Here is a 16,438-nt window from a genome sequence, read left to right on the forward strand (position 1 = left end):
ATTTAAATTAATTAAAATATAAGGGTCCTTGATATTGTTGATGCATATGGTATAAACAAGATATTTTAATACGCCCCCAAGGGCCACCCCCTGAATAATCCCAATTCACTTATTTTAGCAGGATGAGCACCCCACAACCCCACAGGTGACCCTATTGGGATTTTGGGGTCACCAGCTTGGAGTTCAATGTCCTGGAAGGCTCCCAGGAGCCCCTGGGGGCACAGGGGAGCCACAGAGAAGATCCATCAGGTTCTTTTGGACTGCACCTGCATTAATTTTCAGGAGGTCACTCGCACTGATGTTCCACTTTCATCTGATAAGGCCAACGCATGTGGAAAGGCACAAGATATTCAACTGACACCAGAAGTGATTGAGTCAAAGCACATCGGAGAGTGGTGTGTTGTCAATTATCACAATGGTGTTAACCCAGGTGTCATCATGGATGTGGAAGGGCACAGTGTGACAATTAAGTGGTTTCTTGTTATTACTGTTGTTTCTCTAATGTTCCTGTTCTCTTCTAGTTCACCCATTAAAGCATTTGTCCACCCTGTCATGTCAAGTTCCACCCTGTCATCTTGTTGTCCACCCTGTTATCTTCAACTTTAATGAAAATAAACAAATTATTTTAACAGGTTAACAAAACCAAATGAAGGCCAGTTAGTATTGTTTTAAAGTTTATTTAGGGGGAAAAAAGTGCATCTATCACATATTATATTGAGCAATACATATTTAGGCAGTAATTTAATTATTATCAAAGGACTTTTACCATTAACTAAAATGTTTTGTTGGGAAAGGGACATCCTTCTGCAGATCTAAATTGTTATAATAACTACACACTGAAAGTGTATTTATTATAGTTTGAATTTGTCCATGACAGGGTGGACATGTTGTATGGTTTTCTCGTATAAATTTGTCAGCTTGCAGTTAATTTATAAAAAGGGTCTGGAGCTTGACCAATATGCATTTCTAGCAGCCTACGGTCTCCTTAATCCAACACATTATGAAGTTAAATTGAAAATCTCCGATTTTATTTAGGAAATTGTGAAGTCTTAAAGGCACTTTATGGTGATTTTGACCCTGCTATAAAAATAATACTAATATTGGAATATAACTCATGATAATATATATATATATATATATATATATATATATATATATATATATATATATATATATATATATATATATATATATATATATATATATATATATATATATATTGTATATCATTTGATTTTAGAGATTCGCATTTGTTCTGTTTTTTATTTTTATTTTCATTGTATTTGTTCGTTCTTCTATTTGATTTGATATAACTGATATGTTATTATTGTCTTTCTATGTTCATTATTCAAGAGATTGCAAGAAAGCAAATACATACAAGTACTGTTAGAAAGCAGCGTGCGTGCAGGACTCTTATTTTGGTCTGGCGATATGACGTCGTAAGGTTGCGCCGCGCTCCTATGCTGTTTTGTTTCGGCTGAGAAAAGGTTGGTTTTTCCAGCATTTAAAGTGTTTAAATCGATAAAACCATATTTCAGGAAATGCATAGTTTTTACTAGTGATGTAAAATGAGGGAATTATTACTGAATATAATGCAATACTTTAATGAAGTGCATTTTTGTGTGTAGAGAGCATTTGCACAGTAAATAGGCAGAAAAGGTGCGTCGCATTTCGCTCCCTATATCGTAAAAGATTTTGGCTACTGTCAAGTATTGATGAGAGAAAGGGATCTTTTCTGAAGTCCGAGTCAACTGAACTAACTGTTTTGCAAAATGAATCCCCTTTGAAGCGATTTAATCGCCGCACGCTGACGACACATGCTGGTCAAAACCGTGTAAATGCAACAAGAACACAAACGCGACCATGTGTAAGGTCAACTTTTACTAACCAATAGCAAACATTATAACTAAATACGAGCTGTCGCTGTATAATATGTTCTTTTATTAATTTGCAGTGCTACTTTTGAGTGTTTTGTTCAACCTCAAGTTGTTCCAAATCTGTATGAGTTTCTTTCTTCTGCTGAACACAAAAGAAGATATTTTGAAGAATATGGTTAACCAAACAGTTAATGGACCCCATTGACTTCTAAAGTATGGAGAGAGATAAAACCCCCCAACTGTTTGGTTTCCGACATTCTTCTAAATATAATTTTTGTGTTCAGCAGAAGAAAGAAACGTATACAGGTTTGGAACAACATGAGGGTGAGGAAATCATGACAGAATTTTCATTTTTGGGTGAACTATCTCATTAACTCTCACTCTGAATGACTACTGAACTAGGGGGCTTATTGAGACACTTTTCTTTCTTTTAATTATTCTCATCTTAAACATAACAATATGTCTATATACACAGGAAAAACTCCTGGTGAAGCGACTGAGATCCACGTGAAACTATTATAAAGATGGCGTTTATTAAGGAGGAGAGTGAAGACATCAAGATTGAAGAAGTATTCAGTTTGAAACAAGAAGTTTCTGAGGAACAAACAGGTTGGTTTCATTCTCAAAGCTGAACTCAGTCATTTGATTCTAATTAAAATGTCCAGCTCTACAGAAATTGATGATATTTTTGATGACAGTGGCGGCTGGTCAATATAATTTGCAATATATATTTAACAAGTTGAATACATATCGCAAATTAAAAAAATAAATCAAATTATTTAATCTCACTATTCGACTGTTAGTCATATGAGTATTTATATTTAAAAAAAAAAAATCTAAATTGTATTTCGTTCATATCTGTGTGTGGAGCGCCGGCTAAATGAGTGCATATGTACTAAGTCTGTAATCTTTTCAAAAGCACTGCGTCTAATTGGCTTATCACATTGTCCTCGGACCCTCCCACTTTTGATTTTAGCGAATCAATGTTGTTTTTATAATTTTGGCCTCATGTGATTGGACCATTCTCAACGACTCTCATTCCCGCTCAGCAGCTTGTCAATTGACTGGTACTGATCAATGTGGAAGCAAGCAAGAGCAATATCTCTTCGAGATGAAAGAAAATTCAATTCTATCTTTACAAAAATACCCGTTTACAAGGCGTTCACACGAAGAAAAAAAAAGGATCAAGGATCTTGGACCAGATCGACCCAACTTGCAAATTAATCAGCAGTCAAGTAATCGCGGGCGATCTTACACTCGGGCCTTCTCCAGCGCTTCTTATGGCAAACGGAGTTGGCTAGCTGGATGCAATGTAAGTCATGCCTTTTATTGTTTTCCCTGTGTGCTGTTTCAATGTCCTGGCACCGAAACGCCGTGGACCACGTCAGGGGTACGCGACTTAAAACATCTCTCTGAAAAGTGCAAACGGCATGAAAGTAGCCGCAGCCATCTTGACAACGCTATGAGGCTACAGTTTTTTGGGAAGCTTAGCATTGCTGAACAGCTAGATGAACGCTGCAGGATTGGCAGTAGAAGGCACAATGAAGAGGTCACAAAAAACCGGCACATCCTGTCTAGAATAATAGACTGTGTGAAATTTTGTTGCGCATTTGAGCTGGCTCTGCGTGAGAGTGAGAGCTCGGATAAACCCGGGATATTCCATGGCTTGGTGGATTTAGTCGCTTCCCTTGATGGAGTGTTGAAAGAGCACCTCGAGAATGCCACCGTGTTTAAGGGAACTTCGGAAACCGTGCAGAACGAGCTGCTGGACTGTATGTTGTCCGTTGTGAAGGAACACATAATCAAAGAAGCACAGAGCTGCGGTTTTCTCTCAATCCAGGTCGACGAGACCGCTGATATTGCCACACAGTGCCAACTTGCGCTTGTGCTGCGCTACATTGATGCCAAAAGCAATGTACAGGAGAGGTTTTTCGAGTTGATCCCACTGCATTCAGCTACAGCTGATTCCATCGGTACAGCACTTAAAGAGCGCCTTGCTGTCATCCTTCCTGAGGACCAGAAGAGTAAACTCATCTCCCTAGCACATGATGGAGCCAGCGTGATGAGAGGTGTTCAAAAAAAGATACAAGATGTCTACCCAAATGCCCACTTCATCCACTGCTATGCGCATCAACCCAATTTAATAATTCAACAGGCCACTTCCCGCATACCCAAAGTGAGAACTTTCTTTTCTGACCTTGGAGGATTTGCCAGCTTTTTTTCGAGATCGCCCAAGCACACAGATGTTCTTGATAAAGTAGTGGCCCATAGACTACCAAAATCGAGCAATGTTAGATGGGACTTTCATAGCCGTGCCATCAATACTGTATTTGAGCACAGAGAAGATCTCACCCGCTGTTTTGAAACCATACGAGACTCAGGTGACTTTGACCCCATTACCGTCAGAGAGGCAGGAGCCTTTGCCATGCTGCTGGAGGATCAGGATTTTAAGTTCTTTCTGCAACTTTTCTACAACATCATGTCACATGTGGACCTCCTCTATACTAAACTCCAGAAAAAGGACATCGATACGTTAGACATCAAGCCTAGCATCCAGAAATTCCAGCTGGGTATACAGAATATCAGGTAGCAGCTATATTCCTCCTTTTGCGATTTCTTTTATTATTATTATTATTATTATTATGCTTTCCTTTATTCTGCATTTCCTTTGCAGAAATTCTCTCCATTCCCTGGTTGACCAAATCAGTGCAGATGGTTCTCAAGCGAAGAGGCGCCGGTTGCTCAGTCCAAAGGGCCATGAACGGATTGCAGCAGAGGTGAGTTTTTATTGCTGTCCATTAGGACTTAAAAATGAATCACAATATTTTCTGGTATTTATTGCGATAACGATATGAATGACAATATACATTTAATACCATTCCCCATGTTTTTGGCTACAAGTGAAAGCTGCATGCATTCTTGAGAGCCTCAGAAAAAACAAACAATGATCTGAAGTAAAACGATTTTCAGCTGGCTAAAAACGCTTTGGTGGACGCCACGCAGCCTTAATTCTGTGTAGACATAAATTCATCTACACGTGAAATATAGTATATCAGCTACTAAACATAGTGAAATATAGTATATCAGTATAACTAAACTTAAAGCAAATCAGAACCGTAACTCATAGCATGGCACACAGAGCAGTGTTTCTTAGTCTTTGAACTAATCAGTTGAGCGAGTGATTCAATGACATCCAGACATCTACGTAGTTTTTTTTCATTTCTGATAGGGCTGTAATCTTCCAGTCGATTATTAGTCGATACGTTCTGTCTCGACCAAAAATCGACCAATCAGAATTTTTGCCGCGTTCATTTCATTAGTTTTGCCGCGCCGCGTTCATTTCATCAGGTGGAAAGCACTAATTGCTAATGGGGGTGTTTTGAGAGCAACCCTGTTTCACAGGTAACAGACTGTCTTCAGAACACCCCCATTGTTTTCACTTCTTTTGGATTAGCCCAGCCAGCTGGCGAAGAGAAGTCTCTCGCGGGTCCTTTGTTTTTCATTCCCGCTGGCTCAAACCATAGACTGTAAAGGCTCAAACGCACACCCATAGCGGTAAACTTGAGGAATGCCCATCAACATACACATGAGGGGAAGCGTCACAACACTAAGTGGATCTGTACTGTCAGTTTTGCCGCGTTAATTTCATCAGTTTTGCCGAGCCACGTTCATTTCATTAGTTTTGCTGCGTGCATTTCATCAGTTTTGCCGCGCCGCGTTCATTTTCATCCGGTGGAAAGCACTAATTGCTAATGGGGGTGTTTTCAGAGCACCCCTGTTTCACAGGTAACCGACTGTCTTCAGAACACCCCCATTGTTTCCACTTCTTTTGGATTAGCCCAACCCACTGGAGAAGAGAGACAGATTGAAGAAGGCTAGTTTTCTTGTATATTATTTATTTAATTGTGAGAGCGTTTTTTCTGCTCTTGATCTGGCTTGTTTAATAAATATTCCTTTTTTATTAAAGTGGACGTGCCTTTTGTGTTTAAGAGTAAAAGCTTTAAGTTTATAGTCTATTCGTGTCTCAGCCGCGAAGCTGAGCTCAGCTCCTGTTCGAGCTGCACAGAGCGGCTGAAATGATAATGTCTGTCAATTATTATAATACATATGACAAAAACAATTGTCTAAATTATGTTGCATATTCCTCAAAAGTTCTTGTGATGATATCTAGTTGACAACACATAGCCAGGTGCACGTTGCGCAGGTGCACGTGATGCAACGCTGTCAGAGCCGACAGACTCGTGTGTCAGACTCATTTCAGTGCAAAATAATCAGCTCAAAAACGATTTAATATTCTGCAAATAGCCTACTAGTTTTTATGTTTATTTATAATTAATTTAGGCAGACAACAAGGCTACCAAGTACTGCGCACAATGCGCAGCTTATTCATTTAACGTTTTTTTTTTTCCTAACGTCATTTTAGTCGATTTTTAGTCGAAAATTTCAGGACTTCAGTCGACCAAGATTTTCTTTGGTTGATTACAGCCCTAATTCCTGAATGAATCATCGTTTTGAATGATTTGTTTGAATAAATGACACATTTATTATCACAATTCATTGATATGCCTATTGGCAACGTTATTTTCATAATTAAAGTATCATATAATTTTGTCATTCATTTCATACTTCTGTTATTTCCGGGTTTTGATATCTTATAACGGAGCACTATAATGGCTATATTTAGCACTATATTTATTTAACATTAACCTTAAAATTGAACATAAAAAAGTATGATATTACAAATGGGCATCTCAAACGAGTTGACCTCCATCAAATCATGACGTCAAATTCACATTTCAATAAAGTCCATCACTGACACAACAGCACCGCTTTGAGGAACTAACAGCATGTATTATATAGGCTACATATAGGCTTATGATATCATATGCCAGTGATAACCTCGGATGACTATTGTTCTGTTGAGCAGAACCGATGACGGCATGGTTTGATGCCTGGATGATCGGCAGAAAGGGCCGTTTAACTCCTGCCCACATGTCTAGATCGGATATTCAAGCTGATTATTCGCTTTCAACCCCAGACCATAAAAACAAAAAATCAAGCCAATTTCAATTAATTTTTCTGATTTGAATATAAAATGAAAAAACAAATGAACGAAAGAGACCCTGATTCTTCATAACTTATACTGGTCATTTTAAAGGGGGATCTAATGATATTTCATGCATTCTGACTTATTTACACTGTTAAAGAGTTGGATTCTCATGCTAAAAAAAAAAAACATGAGTTGTACGTATGACGGATAGGGTTGGGCATCGAGAACCGGTTCCAACTTGGAACCGTTTAAAAAATAACGATGCCATTGGAATCGTTTAGAAATGTTGTTTTCGATTCCGATCATCGGTTCCAAACGCGCACGTTTTCGGAAGTGCTTGCCGCCCCCGTTTGTTCTGTTGCAGCCATGGAGCACGGTAAGCGGCGCTCAAAAGTGTGGCTTTATTTCACTTAAAAAAAAAAAAACCTGGGTCGGCACAGTGCAACACATATGACAAACTTATTTCTTGCACGGGAGGATGCACTACAAATATGTGGTGTATAAATTAACGAGTGTAGCGTGTTTGAAATGCTGCGCAGGTCTGTCCTCCTCGGGCAACCCTGCGCTAACCAACGTTATTAAAGGGATAGTTCACCCTGAAATGAAAATAAAGCCATCTTTTACTTACCCTGATGTTGTCCCAGTGCCCTATGTCCTATGACATTTAAAATACTGTTCCTGCACGCGCTCCTTCCTATTATGGCAGTGAATGGCGATCAGCTAAAACATTACAAAAAATAAACAAATGTATCTCGCAACGATACAGGGAGACGCGCGCCATATGGAAAGTGTTCAGGGGGCACACTATAAGGTTTTGCGAGAAAGAAACCGTATTATTCAGTCAAAACACTGAGCTCGGCCGTTATTCTGAGCGTGCTCCTCTGTGTACACTATGAGCCGTCAGCAGCCGCCGGCACTCATGCCTACTATAATAACTCGCACTGTTGTCATTGCACCCAGGATAAGCACACACACACACACACATAACCATTTTGAGAAATCAAGCTCAATAGAAAAAAACGCGATTCTCGTCTTTTCTATAACGTATATGATAAGAAATAATACTAATAATATAACCTCCTTAAGTGAATATTGTGTACCGGTTGTCATGACAAGATTGCACGAGGCTACTGCGGCTTGGAGTGCGCACACACTGGAACACGCGCATTTGAACAACAGCTGGGTGAGTAAAAGATGGCTTTATTTTAATTTCAGGGTGAACTAACATTATCCCACCTCGTCATAATCAGGTAAGTGATTGTAGTGTAATAACAAAGCCCTTGACCAAATTACGAATTGTGGTGAACAACAACGTTACTGAAATTATTTTTCCCCCTCGTAGATAAATGTAGCTTTACGCAAATTGCCCACGCTAGTAGCAGTCCTAATATGACTTCTGCTATTGTTAAACCGGTGGAGACTCGGTGTGAAACTCCATTCACCTTTGCAGCAAAGCAAGTGAAAATGCCAGCGGAGAAAGTCCCAAAACTAAAACTCATTATTGAATCAAAATACAATTTTCCTCTGTGAAATGAGCCTGTGACATGTTGTGACTCCACCCCTCAAAGAATCGGAATCGAGAATCGAAAAGAACCGTAATCGAAACTAAGAATCGGAATCAGAATCGTTCAAATCAAAACGATGCCCAACCCTAATGACGGAGTATTTCTTTGCCAAATACACTCCTTCAGGATTCAAACAAGTTTCTGAATTTTTTTTTTTGTGTATGGCCCTTTATGAAGTCATAAAGGGCGGAATTCCTTGTATGTACATTTCTCCCAGATATGCGTGCGCACATCAACCAGAACTAGAGCAAGAGCGTCGTCAAACGAACGTTGTTTGTTTTACAGGAGCCGTTGGCAGCGCTGTTTTTTTATTTTATTATTTTTTATTCCAATGCACAAAAAGACATACAGACAAAGCAATCAGACAAAAAAATTTGAATAAAAAAACCCAACAAAATAAAACGATAACATGATGCCAGTTGCTCAGTATAATTCACAGCTATAACAAAATTACATAAATTAACCCATATAATCATACCTTAAAGAAGTTGTTCTAATATATTAAAAATTCTTCTTTTCCTTTCGGCTGTTCCCTTCAGGGGTCACAACAGCGAATCACCTGCCTCCATCTAGCCCTATCCCCTGCATCCTCTTCTCTCAGACCGACTACCTTCATGTCCTCCTTCACTACATCCATAAACCTCTTCTTTGGTCTTCCTCTCGACCTCCTGCCTGGCAGCTCTAACCTCAGCATCCTTTTACCGATATATTCACTCTCCCTCCTCTGAACATGTCCAAACCATCTCAACCTGGCCTCTTTAACTTTGTCTCCAAAACATTTCACGTGTGCTGTCCCTCTGATGTACTCATTCCTGATCCTATCCATCCTCGTCACTCCCAAAGAGAACCTCAACATCTTCAGCTCTGCTACCTCTAGCTCTTCCTCCTGTCTTTTCCTCAGTGCAACTGTCTCCAAACCATACATCCAAACATCGCTGGTCTCACTACTGTCTTGTGCACCTTTCCTTTCATTCTTGCTGGTACGAACCTAATATATTAAGAATGTATGTAACCTATTATTTTCACACACAAAAAACATAAGATAATCGCTCTAATAGACATAATCGCTACTCCACTCCAAAAAACTAATAAAAGGTGACCAGTGACCACATATTCGTATAAGATCTAATACTCTTCCTTGCTACAGAAGCCATCCTTTCCATTGCCATATGTTCTAATAATAAATTTAACCAATGGTTGATATTTAAAGACCGCTTCATTTTCCAATGTTGGAGAATAGTCTTTTCAGCTAAAATTAGAGCAATGTAAACTAATTTCACATAATGTGGTGCGACATCAGTCTCAGAGAATAATCCTAACAGACAGACTGAAGGAGACAATGGTATTTTATTCCCAAGTACAGTGTACAATTTGTCTATAACCTCAGACCAAAAATTCTGAACAGGAGTACAATACCATAAGGAGTGGAGGTAAGTATCTAGACTACCGAGATTACATTGGGCATAGATGGGCAAATTAGAAAAACCCATTATATATTTTCTATATTTTGTAATATGTACTCTGTGCAATCTTATATTGAATAAATTAGATTTATTAATCAAAGAGAACGTATTTTTACAAATGTATCCACACATTAGGATCGTGGGAAGAGGATATATCTGAATATAATTTTTCAGTAGGTAGGTATAACAAAGGATCTGTGCTAAGTATTTATTTATATAAATTATATAACTTTTATTTTTTAGGGTGAGAGCGTTTTGATCTGTGTAACAAATGCAGAAGGTTGAAGCGTATTATAATGAATATTTACCTTATTCTTAATTACCTCCTTTATATGTAAATAATGAATTAATTCTTCATTCTTCAGGAATAGCATATTTAGATGTTAAATCTTTAAATGTAATAAATCTGTTATCAGAAAATAGACGATGAAGAGGAGTTATACCATGTTGACTCCATCTACAGAGATAGAGGTTTTCTGTTAAAATAAAAGTCAGAATTATACTAAGTTGGCGAATGTATACATTGTAGATTTAGTTATTTTTTTAATATTAACCAAGTTGTAAGAGTTGAAGAAATACATTTATTTTAAAACAATTGTTTTTTAAATCGATGTTCCAATAAAAGGTAAATCGTTTAACTTAATATTATTAAATATTATTATCAATCCATGAATCAAAATGCATCCACTTAATAAGAAATTGTAACTGATTTGCCAAGTAATATATACAAATATTTGGGCATCTAAGCCCCCATTATGTTTTAAATCATTAATAAATTGTATTAATATCGGAGAGAAGTTTAAATGAACAATAACGTAGATATAACGCAATTGACAGGCAACTCCCTCACACGTCCCGGTTCCTTGTTTAAAATAGCAATTTTCCACACAATTTACAAATAGTTGGAAACATTTGATATTGTAAGTACTCAACTGAACAAAATATATAACACTGGCCTTGTGGTTTTTGGATATTATTGGGATTAAAATAAAATAGTAAGCCCTCTTTGCCTTGAGTTAAAAGGAGATGAAAAAACATTTGTAAACTGACCATAGTTATTCAACTGTTCATCAGAGTGAGAAAAATGAGTTTCTTGCAACAGATAAACATCCGAACCCAATTTCATTAAATGATTCAATATTTTCTGTCTCTTCTCCTGTGTCCGAAAACCCTGAACATTCCATGAGAAGTTTAAGTGATCACGTTACACAATTAACCTTATACCATATACATTCAATCATCTTTAAGGCTAATTTAAGTTGGCTTACATTCAAATTCTTTATAGATTCATATATATCAAAATTCCTTAAGCAAAATGTCAACATGTTTACATATACAAACAAAACAACACAACAGTACAAACAGATACAAAAAACCCATAAGAACTCTATTTAAATAAATATTTGAAAGAGGCAACATTACTCAAGCATTAATAATAAGGCTACACATGGGTCTTAATATAACCATGGAGTAACAGATGGATGTCATTTTGTTTTTAGACAACAAAATCAATAATGTCACTAAAGAAGTGTGTTTCTGGTTGTGAGGGAAAGATAACCTTGTTCGGCTTCACAAATAACCCAGCGGTAAGGAAACAGTGGATGCAGTTTGTTATCCAGGAAGTGTGTGTATGTGTGTGCGCTCGATTCTTTAGCTCTTCCCACTGCACGCCTTCACAAGTTCGGCTATTTTCGGAAAGAATCGGTACAACATATTAGGGCTGAACGATACATCGAATTTTCATCGTCATCGCGATATAAACTCGCGCGATGAACACATCGCAACCGACAGCCTGACACGATGAATAAGGGAAAACAGTTTATTACATGCGCCAATCTGAGTAACGTATTCTGAATACTTGGATTACTTCCACATTGAATTGCATTTTATAAGTCTAGGAATGCGGCCATCAAATCCTGCTTACTAAACATATATTATAAAATATTTAGCTGCCGTCAACGGGGCCAACGGCTCTTGGGCTTGTAAATCAGCGCATAGGAGAATGTAAAGTTGCACGTCAACTAAGCAGGGAGCAGCGGCGGTGGTCGGCCAAAACACCTTTTTTTGTTTGTGAATGCTGTTTTACGTGAATATTAATGACACGAGTGAAGCACAAAGCTTAATTTACAAAATTAATAATAGGTTTGCAATTAAATGTTACATCGCAGCCATGGAAACATAATGCCGAACGAGAGAGGAAGCTTTGTGTGGTGAGACAATTTTAAGATTGCTTGCGTTTTGCTATCTGGTCACACGATTTTCCTCGAATTTTACTATAGGTTTAGGCTTACTCCATTTTATTCTACTGGACATGGAATCTCTTATTTGTTTCCCCAAATCCTCATTGTCTCTCACAGGGGATTAAACGTGTCTTCCTTGTTTGATTAATTTAGGATAATTTATAATTTACGGTGGTAAAGTAGAAAACGGAGTAGGACAGATACATTTTACTTCAAACTTTACTTTATTTAGCACAGTTTGTGCTTGCTATTAGACTTGGTCAAGTTTATGTGTATAGCGTACTTCATACACGCCGGAGATTTTTAGTTTCGCTTTCTCTCACAGCGCGTATCAAACAAAGCCTCAGTTCTTGACCCTGCTGAAGATAATTTCGTTCTTCACATTTTACTACAAGTAGCCTATCAGTTTTGGAACATCAGGAGAAAACATTAAGATATTAGAAAACGATGCTTCTTTCCTGCTCGTGTCTTCCCTTTCAGCGCAAAGAGGCGTCATGCACGTCTGTGAGGAAATATAAACGATTTTTTTCTTTAACTAATATTTAACTTATACTATTTATATTTCGATTATTTACAGATATTTATTTAAATGTTTTACAGACTGTAGTTTGTTGTTTCACTGACGGAAGTAGGCCTACTAAAATAAACACGCATGTTTGAGCCTTATAGGCCTATATTTTTTTTTTTTCAAAATGTAGGCTATTTAATTAAGGTAGCCTATATATATATTTATATATATATATGTCAATCTCAATTAAATAGCCTACATTTTGAAAATAAAAAATATAAACACATAATATATTTAACGAATATATAACGAATTTATATATATATAATATAGGCTATATAAAAAAAATATAGGCGTGCGTGCGTGTATAGCCGCCACCCCAACCACCGCGGCACTGCACAGTTGCACTGCCGTGTTATATTTTGTTCTCCCTTCTCTTTCTTTAATATGAAATGCTGTTTGAATTTCCATGATATAAACGTTTTATTGCCCTGGCTCTGTTGTTCTGGCTCCATCTCCATCTCTACCTCTAGCTCCCGCTGCTCCTCTTCCGACTCCATTGTGACTGATCACGCAAACTGTGCATTTTTTCGTTTTCATATTGGGGCGTTCTGAGAAATGCATTGAGTTGCCTTAATTTATTTAGAGAGTTAATAAACTCATGAAACAGAAGTATGGTTAATGTTATCCATTGATTTCAACAATGTAACTGTATTCTAAATATCAACTATTTAAATTGTAACTGTAACGGATAACAGTTACTCATATGTATTCTGAATACGTAATGCCGGTACATGTAGGTACATGTATTCCATTACTGCCCAACACTGAACACGACCTATTAAAGAACTAAGACATGGGAACAGTGTAGCTAACATTCACATTTGAATATTTATCGCAAGTCATATCGTCATCGCAATATTAAACAATGTTATCGCACATCGCAGCTTTTCCTCATATCGTGCAGCCCTACAACATATCTGTCTTTTATCAATCTAATAAAACTAAAGACTCTTTGGACATATGAAGGATGCAATACTACTCTATAGGTACTCAAGATTAACATGAGATTGGCAGAAACTGTGTGTTATGCCCCCTTTAAATGTTGCAATTGAAATTGACATTGTGTCATCCATACATAATTTTTGTTTTTATCCTTCACTGTAGGTCTGCAATATCATAATGGGACACACCATGGAACGGTTCTCCTTCACAAACCACCTTGTTAGTGCCACCTTGCTGCAAGGGGACAGGTTTGAACAGTTCATGGTGGCGTTTCCTGAAGATACACTGAAAATGACTTTGAAGGCTTATCCTGTGCTCAATGGGAGTAAGCTGAAGACAGAGCTTAGTCTCATCTACTGCAAGGAAGAGTTCAGAGCCTGTTGTGGTGCTGTGGACCTACTCCAGCTGTTTATGGAGAACAATCTTGAAGAAGTCTTTTCAGAGACTATCACTCTCCTAAAGATCCTCATCACCACACCCATGACCACAGCAGAAGCTAAGAGGTGCTTCTCAACTTTGAAAAGAATTAAGACTTTTCTGAGAAACAGCATGACCCAGGAGAGGCTGAATGCATTGGCCATGCTGTCATTGGAAAAGAAACTGGTGACTGAGATAACTGACTTTAACCAGAAGGTCATTGAGAAATTTGCAAGCCAGAAAGAACGGAGGGCTACATTTCTTTTCAAGTAATGCCACTGGCAGGTGTCTAGGCAACATTACAGTATATGTGTTTTTTTTATTATTATTATTTTTGTATTTTTAGCTAAGAAGTAATGATGCATCACCTGTTAAATGTTTATTTGACAATTTTATTCAGTCCTACGTTACTAACATTTGGATTTTAAATTTTGTCTTTTCACCAGCCGCCACTGAGAATTACAGAATTTCAAAATAGCTGTCTTGGCGAGTATTCATGCAAATATTATCTGTTATGTCTTAAATGAACAATTGGTTAATTGTTGGGGAAAAACATCGTGGCCGTATTCACACAACTTCTTAAGGGTAAAATTATCTCCTAACTTGCTGATTTAGGAGAAACTTAAAGGGTAACTTCAGTGATTTAGCATTAATCTTTGTATTTAAACTGGGTCACTATTGGGTTATTTTTGAATTTGGTGCCTTCTAGACTGAGAAAAGACAGAAAATGTATTTTTGTCTCATGTGGATGAAAGACAACAACTCCCAGAATGCACTTGCTTCGCTGCCCTACGAGGCCACTCCGTACACCGTCGTTTTGATCTTCATAGTAATACAATCATTTCGTTCAGTTAGAGAATAAACACTACAATTAAAAACTGAATGTGTCTTTTCAATTAAGTGTGAGCGAGCCGAATGAAAGTCACGGCACAGACGCAGCAGTGTCAGATTTCATTCCTCACGAAGAGCTGAGCAGAGCTGAGGTAAAGTTAACATTTACATTTACATTTATGCATTTGGCAGATGCTTTTATCCAAAGTGACTTACATTTCATTCAAGGTACACATTTTACATTTTGTCAGTTCTTGCTTTCCTTGGGAATCGAACCCATGACCTTGGCGTTGCTAGCGACATGCTCTACTGTTTGAGCTAAAGGAAAGCCTGTAGTTAAGCGCCAGTCTGGCACGTTTTCAGATCGCATATGGAAGCTAAACTATCACAGGAATTCATTGAAAAGTTGAAACACTCACTTTACTCTGCACCGCGCTCCGTTATTATGATTGTCCGTGTGGCCGTCTGTGTCTTACATTCTGTGAGTGAGATCTCTCCCCCATGGGTGGGTTGATAACATGCGGAACAGCTCCATCTAGTGCCTGTAGTCTTCAGCCTCTGGCCAAAAAATCCTCAGATGACGCAAAATGACAATATTTTTCCAGAAATAAAATGCATAATTCTCTAGTCTCAGGGGGATATGAGAGGGGAAAGTACCATAATTTGAATATACTACCGGGTTTCTACTGATACAAAGCCTAATGCTAAATCACTGAAGTTACTGTTTAAAAATAATGAGCGTGTCAGTCCTAATTTTAGGACTCCAACATTTTTGCTCTAAGAGTATTTCACAAAGCATTTTAGCACTAAAACTTGCTACTAAATTCATGAAACGCTTGGAGTAGTCAAGAGGACTCCTAAGTCACTAAGACTAAATCACTAAACAATCCTAGTGGCTGTTGCCACAATCCGCCCAAAGACACTATACAACATTGAGGCAATAGTGATAATAAATGTATCTTTAATAAAAAAAAACAATAATGTCAGATTACCTGTGGCAGTTGTTTTTATGAGTTCACACTTACAAAAGATCGAATAGAGTAAAAAAATATAAGCATATTATATCCGAGTTGGCCTGGATGCCAGCCGAACTTATCCCCGCCCACAACATTTTAACTCGGGCAGTTCGGTCTGGACTTGATCCATAGAGAAGTAATTATCCCCGAACAGAAACTGTTCGGACCAATGAAATTGTCAGGGCGGGCTTTAGACGATGATGGACAGATGATAAACAGTAACGTAATCATCCACGTCATCAAAGGCGCTTGGGTTTAATTTGTTCTAATCCTAAACGGAGAACTTGTTCGTATGTGCATTCACCTTTACTATTTCTCTCAGAAATGATGATCGTGTTGGTAAGTACTCTGTGTATCCTTAAATTCTTTTTTTTACAACACTGGCAAAGATCGTTTACACTCATCTTTTTCTTCTAACGTTACTTATTCCAGCGTGCGTGCAGACAGGGTTGCCAAGTTTTTACAA

At 37.8% G+C, this 16,438-nt stretch overlaps 1 protein-coding gene across 1 annotated transcript; it reads left to right on the top strand.

Annotated features, from left to right (window-relative positions):
• The first annotated feature begins 1,420 nt into the window (after positions 1–1,420).
• On the top strand, positions 1,421–15,922 carry LOC307126198 (zinc finger MYM-type protein 1-like). Its single transcript, XM_079816625.1, has 5 exons — positions 1,421–1,487; positions 2,353–2,486; positions 2,930–4,463; positions 4,552–4,654; positions 13,871–15,922. Exons 2-5 carry the CDS (start codon positions 2,402–2,404, stop codon positions 14,396–14,398), a joined length of 2,250 nt encoding a protein of 749 aa, XP_079672751.1. The 5' UTR covers positions 1,421–1,487; positions 2,353–2,401; the 3' UTR covers positions 14,399–15,922.
• The last annotated feature ends 516 nt before the right edge of the window (positions 15,923–16,438 follow it).

This window comes from Gobio gobio (genome assembly GCF_949357685.1).
Source record: "Gobio gobio genome assembly, chromosome: 5".
Taxonomy (NCBI): Eukaryota; Metazoa; Chordata; class Actinopteri; order Cypriniformes; family Gobionidae; genus Gobio; species Gobio gobio.